The following is a 16,653-nucleotide window of genomic DNA, read 5'->3' as shown; positions in this document are numbered from 1 at the left end:
CCCGTCTCTTATACAAATACAAAAATGAGCCAAGCATGGTGGCCACTGTACTCCAGCCTGGGCAACAGAGCAAGACTCCGTCTCAGAAAAAAAAGAAAGAAAGAAAGAAAGAAAGAAAGAAAGAAAGAAAGAAAGAATCATGCTTTTATGAGTTCTGTGAGTTGTTTTAGTGAATTATCAAACTTGAGGGCACGGTGGGAACCTCCAAATTTGCAGCCAGTTGGTGAGAAGTACTTGTGGTCTGAGGACACCCAAGCCTGCAGCTGTGTCTAAAGCGAGGGCAGCCTAGTGGGGGCTGGTGGCCTTGACCTGTGGCATTTGAGGTAACATCAGGGAGTTGACATCAGAATTGCATCACACAGGCTGGGCGTGGTGGCTCACGCCTGTAATCCTAGCACTTTGGGAGGCCGAGGCGGGCAGATCACGAGGTCAGTAGATCGAGACCATCCTGGCTAACACAGTGAAACCCCGTCTCTACTAAAAATACAAAAAATTAGCTGGGCATGGTGACGGGCGCCTGTAGTCCCACTCGGGAGTCTGAGGCAGGAGAATGGCGTGAACCCAGGAGGCGGAGCTTGCAGTGAGCCAAGATCGCGCCACCGCACTCCAGCCTGGGTGACAGAGCGAGACTCCATCCCCCCCCCCCAAAAAAAAGACAAAAAACAGAATTGTGTCACACAGGCCAGATGCAGTGGCTCATGCTTGTAATCCCAGCAATTTGAAAGGCAAGGTAAGAGGATCGCTTGAGCTTGAGTCTGAGGCCGCAGTGAGCTATGACCACACCACTGCACCCCAGTCTGGGTGACAGCACAAGACCCCAACTCCAAAAATAAAAAAGAAAAATCACAAAGAATTGCATGGCAGAGTGCCTGTCTTTCACAGCTTTAACTGCTGCAGGAACTTTCTTTTTTTTTTTGAGAGGGGGTGAGGAGACACAATCTCTGCTAGTGATTCTCCTGCCTCAGCCTCCCAAATAGCTGGGATTATAGGCGTGCACCACCACGCCTGCCTAATTTTTGTATTTTTAGTAGAGACAGGGTTTCACCATGTTGGCCAGGCTGGTCTCAAACTCCTGCTGGGATCATAGGCGTGAGCTACCACACCCGGCCACCTTTAGAGTTTTCTTACCGCCTGGTTTTCCTCTCTCAATATCTTTCTGTCATTTCCTGGCTTAAAACTCTAGCTTGGCATCTGGGCGCGGTAGCTCATGCCTGTAATCCCAGCACTTTGGGAGGCCGAGGTGGGTGGATCACTTGAAGTCAGGAGTTCGAGACCAGCCTGGCCAACATGGTGAAACCTTGTCTCTACTATTTTTACAAGTTAGTCGGACATACAGACTGGTGCCTGTAGTCCCAGCTACTTGGGAGGCTGAGGCAGGAGAATTTGTTTGAACCCAGAGGTGAAAGTTGCAGGGAGCCGAGGTTGTGCCACTGCACTCCAGCCTGGGAGACAGAGGAAGACTCTATCTCCAAAACAAACAAACAAACAAAAAAACCCTGTAGCTTGGGATCAGCCTTCTCTTCTATTGTTTTTCTTTAAAAAATAAAAATTAAAAATAGATGTAGATGCTATGTTGCTGAGGCTGGCCTCAAACTCCTGGCCTCAGGTGATCCTCCTGCCATGACCTCCAAAACTGCAGGGATTGTAGGTGTGAGCACTGCACCCAGCCTTATGTTTTTTTCTACATAAAAAACAGCACAGGATTATCTTCCAGAGCTAATAAATATGTTCAAATAACCACAACCCGATTAAGGAAAAATATCACTGGGCAGAAAATAATCAATCCAGACCAATATGATCACAATTGCTGTGAAGGTGAGAAAAGTTCATTTTTATTACGTTTCCCCAAGAGACGCACTCTATTGTTCTCTTGAAAACACACAGCTCATGTCCTCCTTTAGAACACACATCCTCTTTAAAGTAACATACAAACATGCCAAAACAAGGTAAAAAATTACATCTAAATTATCACATTTCAAATATACACGAAATATCAAATAAAAATTTATTTTTACAAGAATTTAGGGGAACTACTACATAGCTATAAATGTAATATATATGTTAACTAAGTATCATAGATAAAAACCATGCTCTCTTCAGCAGCACGTGTAATAATAGATACAAAGATTGAAAGGTAAAAGATTTAGGATGAAAATAATCCTCTCTTAAAAAGGAAAACAAAATTATATGTATGTGTATACAACAGTTATAACACCCATCACACAGCTTTATAGAAACAGCATCTATTCAAAAATACCAGTATTTCCAAAATATTTAAAATAATATTTAAAGTAATAATATTTAAATAAAGAAATATATTTAATAAATATTTAAATAAATAAAATAATATTTAAATAATTCTATGCCCATGTTTTTCAAAATAAACCAATAAAATAGATAGTATATATTAGACATGTTAGTGTATATATCTGAGACATGTTAAAAATCACAACTGAATTCTCACAATTCAGTCACAAACCTAAACAGCAAATAAAAATTTCTATGAGCAGAATTTGGGGGAACTACCAATAGCTATAAATAGAAGAGATTATTATGGAAGTATCATAGATAAAAAGAGTGCTTGCTTCAGGAGCACATATAATAATACAGAAACAAATTTAAAGATAATAAAATATTTAGGATAAAAACAATCGTCTCTTAAAAATGAAAAGAAAATTATGTATATATAACAGCTATAACTCTCATCAAAAAACTACAGGAACAGCATGTTTTCAAAAGTACAACAATTTCCAAACTATTTGAAATAAATCTATGAATAATTCAATGGCCAACATTTTCCAAACAAACCAATAAAATGCAGAGTGTGCATGAAACTATCTGTTACAATCTGTGGCACTGATATTTCGCAAAGAATTCTGTGCCAATCTGAGCCCCTGCCCTGTGCCTTCAAATGCTCCTGGACTGTGGCAACCAAGTCCGTAAGAAAGAGGACCTCCAGGTTCTGCCCCAAGGAGGTGGGCATTCAGCAATATAAAAAGGGTGGTGGTGCTGCCGCAGGAAAGGGTGGAACTGGAAATACTCCTGGTTTCTTGCTTTTCTCCAAGGACTCCTAGAAGGACCCCACCCCCTTCCCCCTACCCCTGCTCCTAGGAGGACAACATGATCACTGTATTCAGCTCCATCAAGAATGGTCCAGGTTCTTCTAGATGATCTGCACAAATGGTTCCTCTCCTCCTTCCTGGTGTCTGCCATTAGCATTGGAATAAAGTTCCTGCTGAAAATCCACATCTCCCCTGGGTCCGGTGTTCTGCAAGTGAGAGAGACGATGTCACACTTCAAGGAGGCAGCTCTCTAGACAGGAAGGTTATTCACATCCCATGTCAAGTCTAGAGTTCAGAGCAATTGAGAAATGCAATTTTATCTCCTGCCTTTCATTCTATACCCTGCTTCTGAACCATCGTGTTCAACTGTGAAACTCACACTTTGGTGACCATGACTCCAAAACTCACTTAATACACCCAAGGTCAGCCCCAGTGATCTGCTTCATAGCAAGGACTTTGGGTGGGTCTGCCCAGGGAGTAGGGCACCCTCAGAGAATGTGGCTTTGGACTTCATCACAGCTGGGGCCTTTTGTGTCACTTAAGATCTAAACTTGTAACCATGCTAGATGTGTTTCTAATGTGATAACATCACAAACCACAAGTCCAGAAGCCTAATCCTTAATCCTACCTCCTCATGATGAAGTCTCATGCTCTGTGCTCACCGTGGTTAGCCACACAAGATGTAAACCAAAGCTTCACTGAACCCTCGACCCAAATCGGTAACTCAAGTGCATCAATCATAATGAACCTCCCCAATCTCAGTATTTATGATTATTTTTGAGGCAGGGTCTCACTCTGTCACCCAGACTGGAGTGCAGTGGCAGGATCAGGGCTCCGTGCAGCCCTGACCTTCCAGGCTCCAGCGATCCTCCCGCCTCAGCCTCCTGAGTAGTTGGGAGTAGAGATGCGTCCCACATCGCCTGGCTAATTTTTGTATTTTTGTGGAGAGGGGATCTCGCCATGTTGCCCAGGCTTGAAGCCGGATCAAGCAATTGGGTTCCTCGGATTTCCAAAATAGACCCCAATATTCTGCCTTTACCCCGGAGGATGCAGATGTACCTTCTCTCAGGCCGATGACCTCAGGCCTCCACGGTCCCTGGAGCTCTAGGAAAGGTGAGCGCGATCTCGCGCCCACACCCAGTGCTCTGGGTCATAAGCCTGGATCTGGAAAAACAAACGCCCTTTGAGAAGACGGGGACTCGCCAGGATACCCCTGTCTCCCCTCATCCAGCCTCCAGCCCACCCAATTCCTCCCCACCTCCTCCACCTCCCCAGGCCCCACTCACCTCCTCCAACTCCTCCGGGGAAACCCAAGCCCTGCCGCTCATGGAACAGAAGAACTGGAACCGAAGTTTCTGGAACAGGGCTATCTGAGAGCGGTTCTTCCTGGCCCTCGGGTTCATGCAACGGCATAACTGGAACCGACGCTTACGGAGCAAGGGTATGCGAGAGCGGGTCTTCCCATACAGGAAGTAGAAGATGTTTTGTTTGGGGTCCTCGTCGTCTTCCTCCATGTCATTGGCCAGGTAGCTGAGGACAGAAATCAGGTTGCTGCTCAGAGGCACCACCAGGAGAGACCTCCGGCTGAGGTCAGCTTCCCAGAGAGGAAGGTAAGGGACCGTCCCTAGCTCAGGACTGGCACCCACCATGCAGAGAGCCACGCCTTCCTCAGGAGGGCTCTGCTGGACAGAGACCTGATCAAGGGCGTCTCCCACTCCTTCAGGATGGAGACAAAAACCCAACTGGTGGCCGAGAGTGGTGGCTTACGCCTGGAATCCCAGCACATTGGGAGGCCAAAGCAGGAGGATCACTTGAGGCCAGGAGTTTGAGACAGGCCTGGGCAACATAGCAAGACCCTCGTCTCCATTAAAAATATAAGAAATATGCCAGACGCGGTGGCTCATGCCTGTAATCCCAGCACTTTAGAAGGCTGAAGCAGGTGGATCGCTTGAGACCAGGAGTTGGAGACCAGCCTGGTCAACACAGAGAAACCCCATCTCTACTAAAAATACAAAAATCAGCCTGGTGCAGTGGCACACCCGTTAGGCCTAGCTACTCAGGAGGCTGAAGCATAAGAATTGTGTGAACCCAGGAGGCGGAGGTTGCAGTGAGTCGAGATTGGGCCACTCCATTCCAGCCTGAGAGGCAGAGCAAGACTCTGTCTCAATAAACAGACAAACAAACAAACTGTCCAGGTGTGGTGGCACAGCCCTGTAGTCGGAGCTAATAAAGAAGCTGAGGTGGGAGGATCGCTTGAGCCCAGGATATGGAGGCTGCGGTGAGCTATGATCTCACCACTGCACTCCAGCTTGGGGGACAGGGCAAGTCTGTCTCAAAAAAATAAAAGAAATTGAATACATTGATATTTTGCCAGGACCCTGCCTTCTACAGGCATCTAGTCTAATGGGACTGGGAGTAATCAAGGCAGATGACCTAATCCCAGTGTCCAGGATGTAACTAGAGAGCTACGGGCATGCAGAAGTTGGAAGATGAGGGAAGGCATCACAGAGGCTGTGGGGTGAACTGACTTCAAGGAATGGGTCCTTCCCTTCAGAGCCACATGTGTGCGGGACACCCAGACAGAAAACACAAACACAAAGTCGAGTGGAGGGCATTTGGAAGGAGCAGTGAAGCCGAGCCAGGAAATACCAAGATGGTGAGCCAATGTGCTTGTAGACATTGTAGAGAGGGTAGAATTGACACTGTGGACCCTGGCCTCGATAGAGAAAGGCATCAGCTAAGGAAGTTGTTCAGGTGGGCAGTGAGGTTGTCGTGCTTTGGAAAGATGTTCAGGCTGCACTAGGAAGCCCCCTGGCTTGGGGAGAGACTCCAGGAGACCCCAGCAGGGAGCATTTGACAGTGGATTCGAGTGATGCGAGGGGGACCTGAACTGTGGCCTCTGTCATGGGAACCCAGAGGAGGTCGATGGCGTTTGTGGTTGATGTGGGAAGGAGAGAGAGAGAAGAACCAGAAATGTCTGCTTGCTGGAGGATGCGGCATGTCCGCTCCTCCACTCCTTTTCTTTTCCCCTTAGGAGCGGTTTATGGTTCCTTTTGTTTTATTCTTTTATTTGTACACTGGCATTGGAGTTTGTTTTTTGGCTTTTTTTTTTTTTTGAGAAAAAGTCTCACTCTGTCACCAAGGCTGGAGTGCAGTGGCTCGACCTTAGCTTACTGCAACCTCCACCTCCTGGGTTCAAAGGGTTCTCTTGCCTCAGCCTCCCGAGTAGCTGGGATTACAGGTGCACACCACCACGCCCAGCTAATTTTTCTAGTTTTAGTAGAGACGGGGTTTGGCCATGTTGGCCAGGCTGGTCTCGAACTGCTGACCTCAGGTGATCCGCCTGCCTCAGCCTCCCAAAGTGCTGGGATTACAGGCATATGCCACTGTGCCCAGCCTGAGTTTCTTTTTAGAAACACCAGTCTATGATAGTATAATCCTCTCTTTTTTGTACACAGAGTAAAGAGGACAAATAGGTGAAAGAATAAATGAAAGGCTGGAATCCCACTTCCTCCGCTGTCCCAGGGCATTGGATATTGATGGATAGGAGGCAGCAAACCACTCACAGAGCCAGGAAGAAATGAATGCGTTGGTATTGCCAGGAGGGGAGGCCGGCCCAGCTGAAATACGCTATGACCATAGCCAGGAGATACTGATGGAGAGAAAGGAACACAGAGAGGGAGAGGTCACATCTTGGAAGAGGAAGATTGTGGAGAGGGGGAATGAGGGTCTGGGGAGGGGCTGCCCATCAGAGAAGGGACCTCAGTGTTGGGGTGACTGTACTCATTTGGAAATTGCGGGATGGAGGGGTATTCGAAGGTCAGATGCAAATCCGAGAAGCCAGAGGAAGGGTTTTGGGTGATGCTCCCAGGATGGTGGGCTCCGATGGGATCTTTGGAGGGGGTGTGTCTAGGTCGGCTGGTGTCAGGAGGGTCTTTTGTGTGCCAGGCAGAGAACTGTCCGAAGAGCTGAGAGTAGAGGGGCCAGGAGCTTCAAGGCTGCGGCCAGACTGTGGCCCAGAGCTCAGATCCCAAAGGACCCATAGGAGAGGCAGGGGCCACTCATTCACTCTGCAAGAGACCAGCAGAATCCTGAGGGAGATGCTGGCAAATCATAAAAAGACCAAGAATAGCTCGGAGTGGTGGCTCAAGCCTGTGATCCCATTACTTTGAGAGGTGGAGACAGGAGGATCACGTGAGCCCAACAGTTTGAGAACAACCTGGGCAACTAGTGAGACCCTGTTTCTACAAACATTTCAAAAATTAGTTGAGCATGGTGGCATGTGCCTAGTCCCAGCTCCTCAGGAGGCTGAGGAAAGAAGATTGCTTGAGCCCAGGAATTAGAGGCTGCAATGAGCTATGATCATTCCACTGCAGGCCATCCTGGGGAACAGAGCTAGACTCTGTCTCAGAAAAAAAATTTGTGGGTGCCAAGACTCAAGACCATGGGAGCTGGTCGGGCACAGTGGCTGACGTCTATAATCTCAGCATTCTGGGAGGCCAAGGCGGGTGGATCGTCTGAGGTCAGGTGTTCAGGACCAACCTGGCCAGCATGGCAAAACCCCGTTTCTACTAAAAACACAAAAATTAGCCAGGCGTGGTTGTTCATGTCTGTAATCCCAGCTGCTTGGAGGCTGAGGCAGGAGAATCACTTGAACCCGGGAGGCATCGGCTGCAGTGAGTCAAGATCGAGACACTGCCCTCCAGCCTGGGCAACAGAGCAAGACTCTGTCTCACAAAAAAAAAAAAAAAAAAAAAAAAAGACTGTAGGAGCATCTGGTGGGAGGTGGTGGAGGGAGAACTGTGGGTTTGGAAGCTGCGCCCTCCCCCCAGCCATGCGTTGGAACAGGAACAGTTACATGGAGAACAACCTTACCTTGTCCGACACCCTCAGATCTTTGTCCCAGGCCAGGAATCTTTTAATGACAGGATCCTCTGTGATTAGAGAGCAGATGTCAGTGTGAGAAGGACAGGGTTTCCATGGGAGCAGCAGGGCAGCGAGGAGAAGTGTGCCTCCCGGGGGGAAGTCTCAGGATTGTGGCCGAGGTTAAGGTGGATGGGAGAGGGGAGAATGACTTTCACTGGGCAAGGGAGAGAGGCTCCTGCTCTGAGACTCCCCTGAGAAGAGGCCGAAGGAGGCCCTGGGTGTGAGAATCTACAGGATGTAGAGCTGGGAATCAGCCAGGACCCCCTCCAGCAGACACGGAGGGACCGCTGCAGAGTCATAAAGGAATTCCCATCATTTCCTCATGAGACAGTCACACATCAGGGTGTGACCATGGCCTTGGGATCCCCCACTATGGATGGAGACACTTAGGTTTAGAAAAGTCGGTAAGAGACATTAAGTTCCAGAGGGCACAGCTGAAACCACTTTCTTTGTTTATTGGTTTTGTTTTTCTTTATTTGATTTTTATTTTTATTTATTTATTAATTTATTTTGAGACAGAGTCTTGCTCTGTGGGCCAGGCTGGAATGCAGTGGCCTGATCTTGGCTCACTGCAACCTCTGCCTCCCGGGTTTAAGCGATTCTCCTGTCTCAGCCTCCCGAGTAGCTGGGATTACATGCATGAGCTACTGTGCCCAGCCTTGGTTTTTCTTTTGAGATAGGGTTTTGCTCTGTCACCCAGGCTGGAGTGCAGTGATGTAGTCATAGCTCACTGCAGCCTCAAAGTCCTGAGTTCAAGCAATCGTCTTGCCTCAGCCTCCCAATGTGCTGGGATCTCAGGCGGGAGCCACCGCGCCTGGCCCGAAACCAAGCTTTCTTATCCCAAGCGCTGACCTTTATCAAGTTGACCTAATCCTTTATCATCTCCTAAGTGTCCCTCATGAGTGATCACTTCACATTCCTCCCACATGGAGAGCTCACCCACTGGGGCATATTTTTCCCATTGGAAAAGTGTGGTTATTGGAAGTTTCCTGTTTTTGGAAAGAACAGGATTGGAGGTGCTCTCTGGGGTGTCCTCCTACCAAGCAGCCTGTTGAAGGCCTCGTGGTGCTCAGGGAGCACGAGCGACACTCGCCGTCGCTTCAGCTTCATCTTGAGGCCACACAGCATCTCCGCCACCCAGATCTCCTCAGGCTCAGGGGCGAGCACCTTCTGTGGCTCCTCCTCCAACGACTCCTCAGATTCGTCCCACCACTCCATCTTCCTTTTCCAGCAAAAGGACCTATGCGGGGGGCTGGGATCTACCCCAGGGGCTGAGTAAAGAAACCAGGCCACGGTGTAATGCTTCTGCAGTTGATCACACTAGAGCCCGACCCAAAACCCCAAACCACTCTCCATCCTCCCCAGCCTCGCAGACTGCTGGCTTCTCCAAGCCATCTTTCCTTCTGTCTGTCTCCTCTGCTGAGCTCCATGTGCCGCTCCTTCTCCCCATTCTCCCGTTTCTCTGTCCTCAGAACACTTCCTCATACCCTTCCCTGGTCCCTGGCTCTCTGAGTCCCTTTTTTTTGTTGTTGTTGTTGTTGTTGTTGTTGAGAAACAGTCTTGCTTTGTGGCCTAGGCTGGAGTGTAGTGGTGCGATCTTGGCTCACTGCAACCTCTGCCTCCTGGGTTCCAGTGATTCTCCTGCCTAAGCCTCCCAAGTAGCTGGGATTACAGGTGCCCACCAGAACGCCCAGCTCATTTTTGTGCTTCTAGAAGAGACAGGGTTTCACCATGTTGGCCAGGCTGGTCTCCAACTCCTGGCCTCAAGTGATCTGCCTGCCTGGCCTCCCAAAGTGCTGGGATTACAGGTGTGAGCCACTGCACCCTGCCTCAGTACCTCCATTCTTCCCACACACCCTCCTCACGTGCTCCTTCCTGACTTCTGGGCCCTTCCTTCCTTCTTTTTTTTTTTTTTTTTTGAGACAGCGTCTCACTCTCTCACCCAGAATGGAATGCAGTGGCGCTATCTTGGCTCAAAGCAGCCTCTTCCACCTGGGTTCAAGCGATTATCCTGTCTCAGCCTCCCGAGTAGCTGGGATAACAGGCATGCCTGGCTAATTTTTGTATTGTTAGTATAAATGAGGTTTCGCTATATTGGTCTGGTTGGTCTCAAACAACTGACCTCAAGTGATCCACCCATCTCAGCCTCCCAAAGTAACGGGATTACAGGCATGAGCTACCACACCCGGCCTTCGTTTTTCTTTTGACACAGGGTTTTGCTCTGTCACCCAGGCTGGAGTGCAGTGGTGCAGTCATAGCTCACTGCAGCCTCAAAGTCCTGAGTTCAAGCAATCCTCTTGCCTCAGCCTCCCAACGTGCTAGGATCTCAGGCGTGAGCCACTGCACCTGGCCCGAAACCAAGCTTTCTCATCCCAAGCGCCAACCTTTATCAAGTCTAGCCTAGTCCTCTATCGTCTCCTAAGTGTCTCTCATGAGTGATCACTTCTGAGTCCTCCTGCGTGGAGAGCTCACCCACTGGGGGCGTATCTTTCCCATTGGAAAAGTGTGGTTATTGGAAGTTTCCTCTTTTTAGAAAGAACAGGATTGGAGGTGCTCTCTGGGGTGTCCTCCTACCAAGCTGACTGTTGAAGTCCTTGTGGTGCTCAGGGAGGATGGGTGACACTCGCTGTTGCTTCAGCTTCATCTTGAGCCCACACAGCGTCTCCAGTACCCAGGTCTCCTCAGGCTCAGGGGCGAGCTCCTTCTCCGGCTCCTCCGCAGATTCATCTGACCACTCTCTCTTCCTTTTCCAGCCAAGGGACCTACATGGGGGGCTGGGATCTACCCCAGGGGCTGAGTAAAGAAACCAGGCCACCGTGTAATGCTTCTGCATCTGATCACCTTAGACCCCGACCCAAAACCCCAAACCACTCTCCACCCTCCCCAGACTCGCAGACTGCTGGCTTCTCTAAGCCATCTTTCTGATTTTCTCCTCTGCTCAACCCCATGTGCCACTCCTTCCCCTCCCCATTCTTCTCTCTCTCTGTCCTCTGAACACTGCTTCATGTCCTTCCCTGGTCCCTGGCTCTCTGAGTCCCTCCTTTTTTGTTTTGTTTTGACACAGAATCTTGCTTTGTCACCCAGGCTGGAGTGTAGTGGTGCAATCTCAGCTCACTGCAACATCCATCTCCAGGATTCCATTTATTCTTCTGCCTCAGCCTCTCAGGTAGCTGGGATTACAGGTGCCTGCCATAATGCCCAGCTCAATTTTGTACTTTTAGTAGAGACAGGGTTTCACCATGTTGGCCAGGCTGGTCTCAAACTCCTGACCTCAAGTGATCCACCTGCCTTGGCTTCCCAAAGTTCTGGGATTACAGGTGTGAGCCACTGCACCCAGCCTGAATTTCTCCATTCTTCCCACACACCCTCCTCAGGTTCTCCTTCCTGACCGCTGACCCTTCTTTTCTTTTCTTTTTTCTTTTTTTTTTTGGAGTGCAGTAGCGTGATCTCAGCTCACTGCAACCTCTTCCTCCCAGTCTCAAGTGATTCTCCTGTCTCAGCCTCCTGAGTAGCTGGGATTACAGGTGTGCACCACTACCACTTGGCTAATTTTTATACTTTTAGTAGAGATGGGGTTTCACTATATTGGCCAGGCTGGCCTTGAACTCCTGACCTCAGGTGATCCGCCCGCCTCGGCCTCCCAAAGTGCTGGGGTTACAGGCGTGAGCCACCGCACCCGGCCCCCTTCCTTCGTCTTAGTCAATCCTATCCCACCTCTTCTTCCACCAGTCCCCTCACCTGATGGTCCCAACACTTCATCATCCACCACCTCCTGGAGGGGGTACCCCGAGGTGCTCCGCTGGGGACTCTGCTCATTCTGGGGGTGCGGTTGACGGCTGGTCGTGATCTTTCCCGTAATCTGTCCCCTCTTACGGAACCTAGTCTCCGTTCTGTCCATGGCCTTCTTCTGGACACTGCTAGGATCCAGAAGACTATGTTATCAATTCTCAAGCCTAGGAGAAGTCAGGAGTGGAGAATAGCTCTGAGAAGATACTGTTGTCCAACTGATCTCCAGGCACCACGGAGTCCGGTCCCTCCAATCAGGAAGGTCGGAATCTCTGATGTCATGGCTCATGCCAACCTGGCAACCAGTTTGAAAAAAAACACATGTAACTGCCAGGCTGATCTCTTGTCCTGGAGATCCTGGGTGAATGGTATCTCCTGCCACTGTCCCAACCTCAGACCATTGTCCAAAAGCATCTTCAGGGACTCCACATCCCTCTGTTCCCTGTCCCAGCAGAGGCTGTGTCCTCTCCACTCAAAGCCTGAAGCATGTTGGGGTCTCTTCGTCTCTGTACATGCCCATTTCAGAGTCCAGTCTGGTGGGAGAGGGAACAGAGTGGGAAAGAAAACTAGGGTAAGCAGAAACGATGAAACCTTATAAGAGTGAGATTATCATGTACAAGAGTGAGATTATCATGTACAAGAGTGAGATTATCATGTACAAGAGATCCCAGGAATACTGACTTGATGAAAAAGTCACATCAGAGCACTCAGTTTGGCAGAGGTTTTCTGCCGAATGTTTACTCACATTCACTGTCCGAGATTCTATACTGGGGGTACACACGTCCTCTGCCCTAAGGCAATTTTGAGTCCAAGAGACATTTTGAGGCCTAAAAATCATAGGAAACTGCCCCTGAGCTCACACATATTTCCAATGGTGTCCCCAATTTCAGGGAATCCATGGATTACCTAAGCCAGCCCCTCCAGTTCGGCTAAGAAACTCTAGTCTATATATCAAGTTTTGTATCATATGTATTGCTCTGAACTCAGAAATTTCCCTTCCATTTATGGATTCTATGAATAAAATATCACATGTACAAAAAGACTAAGTCAAAAAATTTCAGCTGTGCACAGTGGCTCATGCTTGTAACCCCAGCACTTTGGGTGGCCAAGGGAGGAAGATTGCCTGAGGCCAGCAGTTCAAGACCAGTATAGGCAACATAGCAAGAGCCCATCTCTAAAAAAACAAAACCAAACCAAATTAGCCAGGTGTGGTGGCTGGCACCTGTGTTCCAACTACTTGGGAGACTCATGTGACAGGAAGATCACTTGAGCCCAGGAGTTAGAAGCTGCAGTGAGCCATGATCTTGCCACTGCACTCCAGTCTGGGCAACACAGCAAGATATTGTGTCAAAAAAATTTTTTTTGATAAAAAATGAAAGAGTTACATGACATTCAGAGACCATCCAAAAAACCTGTGGGTTCCCGGCTGGGCTCAGTGGCTCATGCCTGTAATCCCAGCACTTTGGGAGGCCAAAGTGGGTGGATCACTTGAGGTCAGGAGTTTGAGACCAGCCTGGACAACATGGTGAAACTCCATCTCTACTAAAAATACAAAAAATTAGCCAGGCATGGTGGTGGATGCCTGTAATCGCAGCTACTCAGGAGAGGGCGCTGGAGAATCATTTGAACTCATGGTGCGCAGGTTGCAGGGAGCCAAGATCGCACCATTGTGCTCCAGCCTGGGCAACAAGAGCAAAACTCCATCTCAAAAAAAATAAAGAACCTGCGAGTGAGTTCCCACACATTTTCCTAATGGGCTGCTGCTTTCCTAGGAGTCTCTCGCTCATAGAAAAGGCACACACTGAAAGAGGAAGCCGATCCCATTGCTGTGGAAGTCCCATTGTTAGGAAGCTCTGCTTTTCTGGAGTTCAAATTCGCATTCATGATGCTTTAAACCGTCAGAGCTGGGTGGGTCCTCCTACAACAAAATAGTTTGCTCTCTCTCTCCTAGTTAACAGGCTTTCAAATATTAGAAGATCAACGTTCTGACCCCATTAAAATTTCTCTTTTGTGGAATGAAAAGCTCTGATTTAACCCATCTTCAAGCCTGGTTTGCATATTCCTCTCTCTTCCGGCCACCTTGTCTAGACACACTACACTGAGGCTGTGCCCATCGTAAATGATGTTGATACGTTGTCAAAAAATTGGCAAACCAGGCGCGGTGGCTCATGCCTGTAATCCTACCACTTTAAGAAGCAGAGGCAGACAGATCACCAGAGGTCAGAAGTTCGAGACCAGCCTGTCCAACATGTTTAAATCCGTCTCTACTAAAAATACAGAAAAAATGAGCTGGGCGTGGGGGTGCACATCTGTAATCCCAGCTACTTGGGAGGCTGAGGCAGGAGAATTGCTTGAACCTGGAAGGCAGAGGTTGCAGTGAGCCGAGATTGCACCACTGTACTCCAGCCTGGGTGACAGAGTGAGACAGCATCGCAAAAAAAAAAAAAAAAAAAAAAGGCTAAACAGCCCAGATTTGGTCTGATATGTTCAGAAAAAAGCAAAACAGTCACCTCTCACCTTTTCTTTTCCCGCAGTGATGCAGTTGAATACAACAATGGCTGTAGGTATGCTGCAGAAATGTCATTCAAGTGAAACAGAAGGGTTTCCTGGCCAGACACAGTGGTCACTCCTGCAATCTCAACACTTTGGTTGGCTAAGGTGGGAGGATTTCTTGCGGCCAGGGGTTCAAGGCTGCAGTGAGCTGTGATCCACCACTGCATTCCAGGCTGGGCATCAGAGTGAGGCCTCTCTCTAAAAAAAAACCCTTCACTCCCCAAAAAAAGGGATTTGCAAATACCAGCCTTTCAGCATGAGGATCACATGGAGGAACGTTAAGATACAGATGCTGGGACCCAGCCCTATTGATTGTAATTCAAAAACTGAGGTGGGGCCTGATTTAGCTCCCTCATTGGAATCCATTCAGATTTGAAACTCTCTGGGTTGGACAGTGCAAGAGAGATCCTAAAGAAAGCAAAATCACTATGGACTGAAATGAGCAGACAAGGTTTTCTGAGCATGGTGAAATATAATCTGGGCCTCACTTGGGAGGGCTGTGGCCAGGCCTTGAGTGCTTGGCTCAGTGGGACCTTCTGAAACAGCCTCGAAGCCACACCCCCTCTTCATTTTTTAGTGGATGACCCCCTCCAGTGGCTTTGGTGCTGATGAGAATCAGTCGACCTGCAGCGGAAGTTCAGTCCAAGTCTCAGCCCAGCAGCCTCCCCACACCTGTCCAAGGTCTGGTCATGCTGCCATCTCTGCGGTTCTCTGTGGAGTCGTGGTTTCTGTACCTTGAAGAGAACTTCCCCTTGTGGGACCCAGAAACCCAGTGAACCCTCAGGAAAAAAGGGAATGAAATTACCGAAGACAACTCTCTGGCAGGGAGAGGGAAAAGAGGCTCTTTGTTTTTGTTTTTTATTTTTCATTTTTTTATTTTTTGAGACAGAGCTTCACTCTTGTTGCCCAGACTGGTTTGTAATGGCTCAATCTCAGCTCACTGCAACCTCTGCCTCCCATGTTCAAGCACTTCTCGTGCCTCAGCCTCCAGAGTAGCTGGGACAATAGGCACACACCACCACACCCAGCTAATTTTTGTATTTGTGGTAGAGATGGGGTTTCACCATGTTGCCCAGGCTAGTCTCGAACTCCTGCCTCAAGCAATCCACCTGCCTTGGCCTCCCAAAGTGCTGGGACTACAGATGTGAGCCACCATGCCCAGCCCTCACTGTATGGATTTTCTAAAAAAAAAACAAGATTACATTTGTCTTACTTGCCAAAAGGGAAATTAACCTTATCTCCTCTCCTTTTTAAAGAGTATTTCCTTGATAAACCTTGTAATATAAATAACTTCTTTTGTGCCTTTGATATGTATTTAAATCTTTTAAAAAGGTAAATGAACTTCTTGCCAACATTACAACCCAGGAATTTTTTTTTTTTTTTTTTTTGGAGACAGAATCTCGCTCTGTCACCCAGGCTGGAGTGCAGGGGTACAATCTTGGCTCACTGCAACCTCCACTTCCCGGATTCAAGCAATTCGCCTGTCTCAACCTCCTGAGTAGCTGAGACTACAGGCACCTGCCACCACACCTGGCTAATTTTTGTATTTTTAGTAGAGACAGGGTTTCACCTTGTTGGTCTGGCTGGTCTTGAACTCCTGACCTCAAGTGATCCACCAGCCTCGGCCTCCCAAAGTGCTGAGATTATGGGCGTGAGCCACTGTGCCTGGTCACAAACCAGGAATTTTTTTCTTAAGAGCCTAAGACTCTTGTCTTTGAGATGTAAACCTCGAGGAAGGTAGTGTCCCTATCTTCCTGTTGCCTAGGGAGTTTAGCCCAGGCACCTTGAGCTGTTACTACCTGCTTGTCAAGGAGATGTGAGAAGTTTTATTTTTTCATTGGATACAGGTAATTAACTAGCATGGATGGCCACGTTGATTTCCAGGTGAATTTAGGATGAATGTTTAAGAATGCATAGCAGGCCAGGGGCGGTGGCTCACACCTGTAATCCCAGCACTCTGGGGGACTCCGAGACGGGCGGATCACTTGAAGCCACACAGAAATTGAAAGAAGGAGTTTGAGTCCAGCCTGGCCAGTATGGCGAAACTCTGTCTCTACTAAAATACAAATATTAGCTGGGCATGATGGCACATGTCTGTAATTCCAGCTACTCGGGAGGCTTAGGCATGAGAATAACTTGAACCCAGGAGGTGGAGGTTACAGTGAGCCAAGAAGATCACACCACTACACTTCAGCCTGGATGACAGAATGAGACCCTGTCTCAAAAAAAAAAAACCACAAGAAACAAACAAAAAAAACTGCATAGCAAGTCCTTTTGCATGAGGATGAGTTACTATTTATCTTGAGAGCGTGTATGTAATGGATTG

The 16,653-nt window shown here is 48.4% G+C and overlaps 1 protein-coding gene across 1 annotated transcript; it reads right to left on the bottom strand.

The window, feature by feature from the left end:
• Nucleotides 1-2,370: 2,370 nt before the first annotated feature.
• On the bottom strand, nt 2,371-12,489 carry LOC100610703 (speedy protein E18). Its single transcript, XM_054687594.1, has 8 exons — nt 11,727-12,489; nt 10,563-10,781; nt 9,029-9,259; nt 7,938-7,996; nt 6,629-6,714; nt 4,349-4,592; nt 4,122-4,226; nt 2,371-3,268 (listed from the first exon to the last, which is right to left on the bottom strand). Exons 1-7 carry the CDS (start codon nt 11,884-11,886, stop codon nt 4,167-4,169), a joined length of 1,059 nt encoding a protein of 352 aa, XP_054543569.1. The 5' UTR covers nt 11,887-12,489; the 3' UTR covers nt 2,371-3,268; nt 4,122-4,166.
• Between the last annotated feature and the right edge of the window lie 4,164 nt (nt 12,490-16,653).

The sequence above is a fragment of the Pan troglodytes genome, chromosome 6, assembly GCF_028858775.2.
Source record: "Pan troglodytes isolate AG18354 chromosome 6, NHGRI_mPanTro3-v2.0_pri, whole genome shotgun sequence".
Classification (NCBI taxonomy): Eukaryota; Metazoa; Chordata; class Mammalia; order Primates; family Hominidae; genus Pan; species Pan troglodytes.
Note: the sequence above shows the minus strand (reverse complement) of the source record. Positions and strands in the feature narration are given on the sequence as shown.

Coding starts and splice junctions, on each gene's coding strand:
- LOC100610703 (XM_054687594.1), bottom strand. CDS start 11,886: ATGGACAGAACGGAGACTAGGTTCCGTAAGAGGGGACAGATTACGGGA. Junction 10,782..11,726: donor TGAAGTGTTGGGACCATCAG/GTGAGGGGACTG, acceptor TTCTTTACTCAG/CCCCTGGGGTAGATCCCAGC. Junction 6,715..7,937: donor ATCTGAGGGTGTCGGACAAG/GTAAGGTTGTTC, acceptor TCTCTCCATCAG/TATCTCCTGGCTATGGTCAT.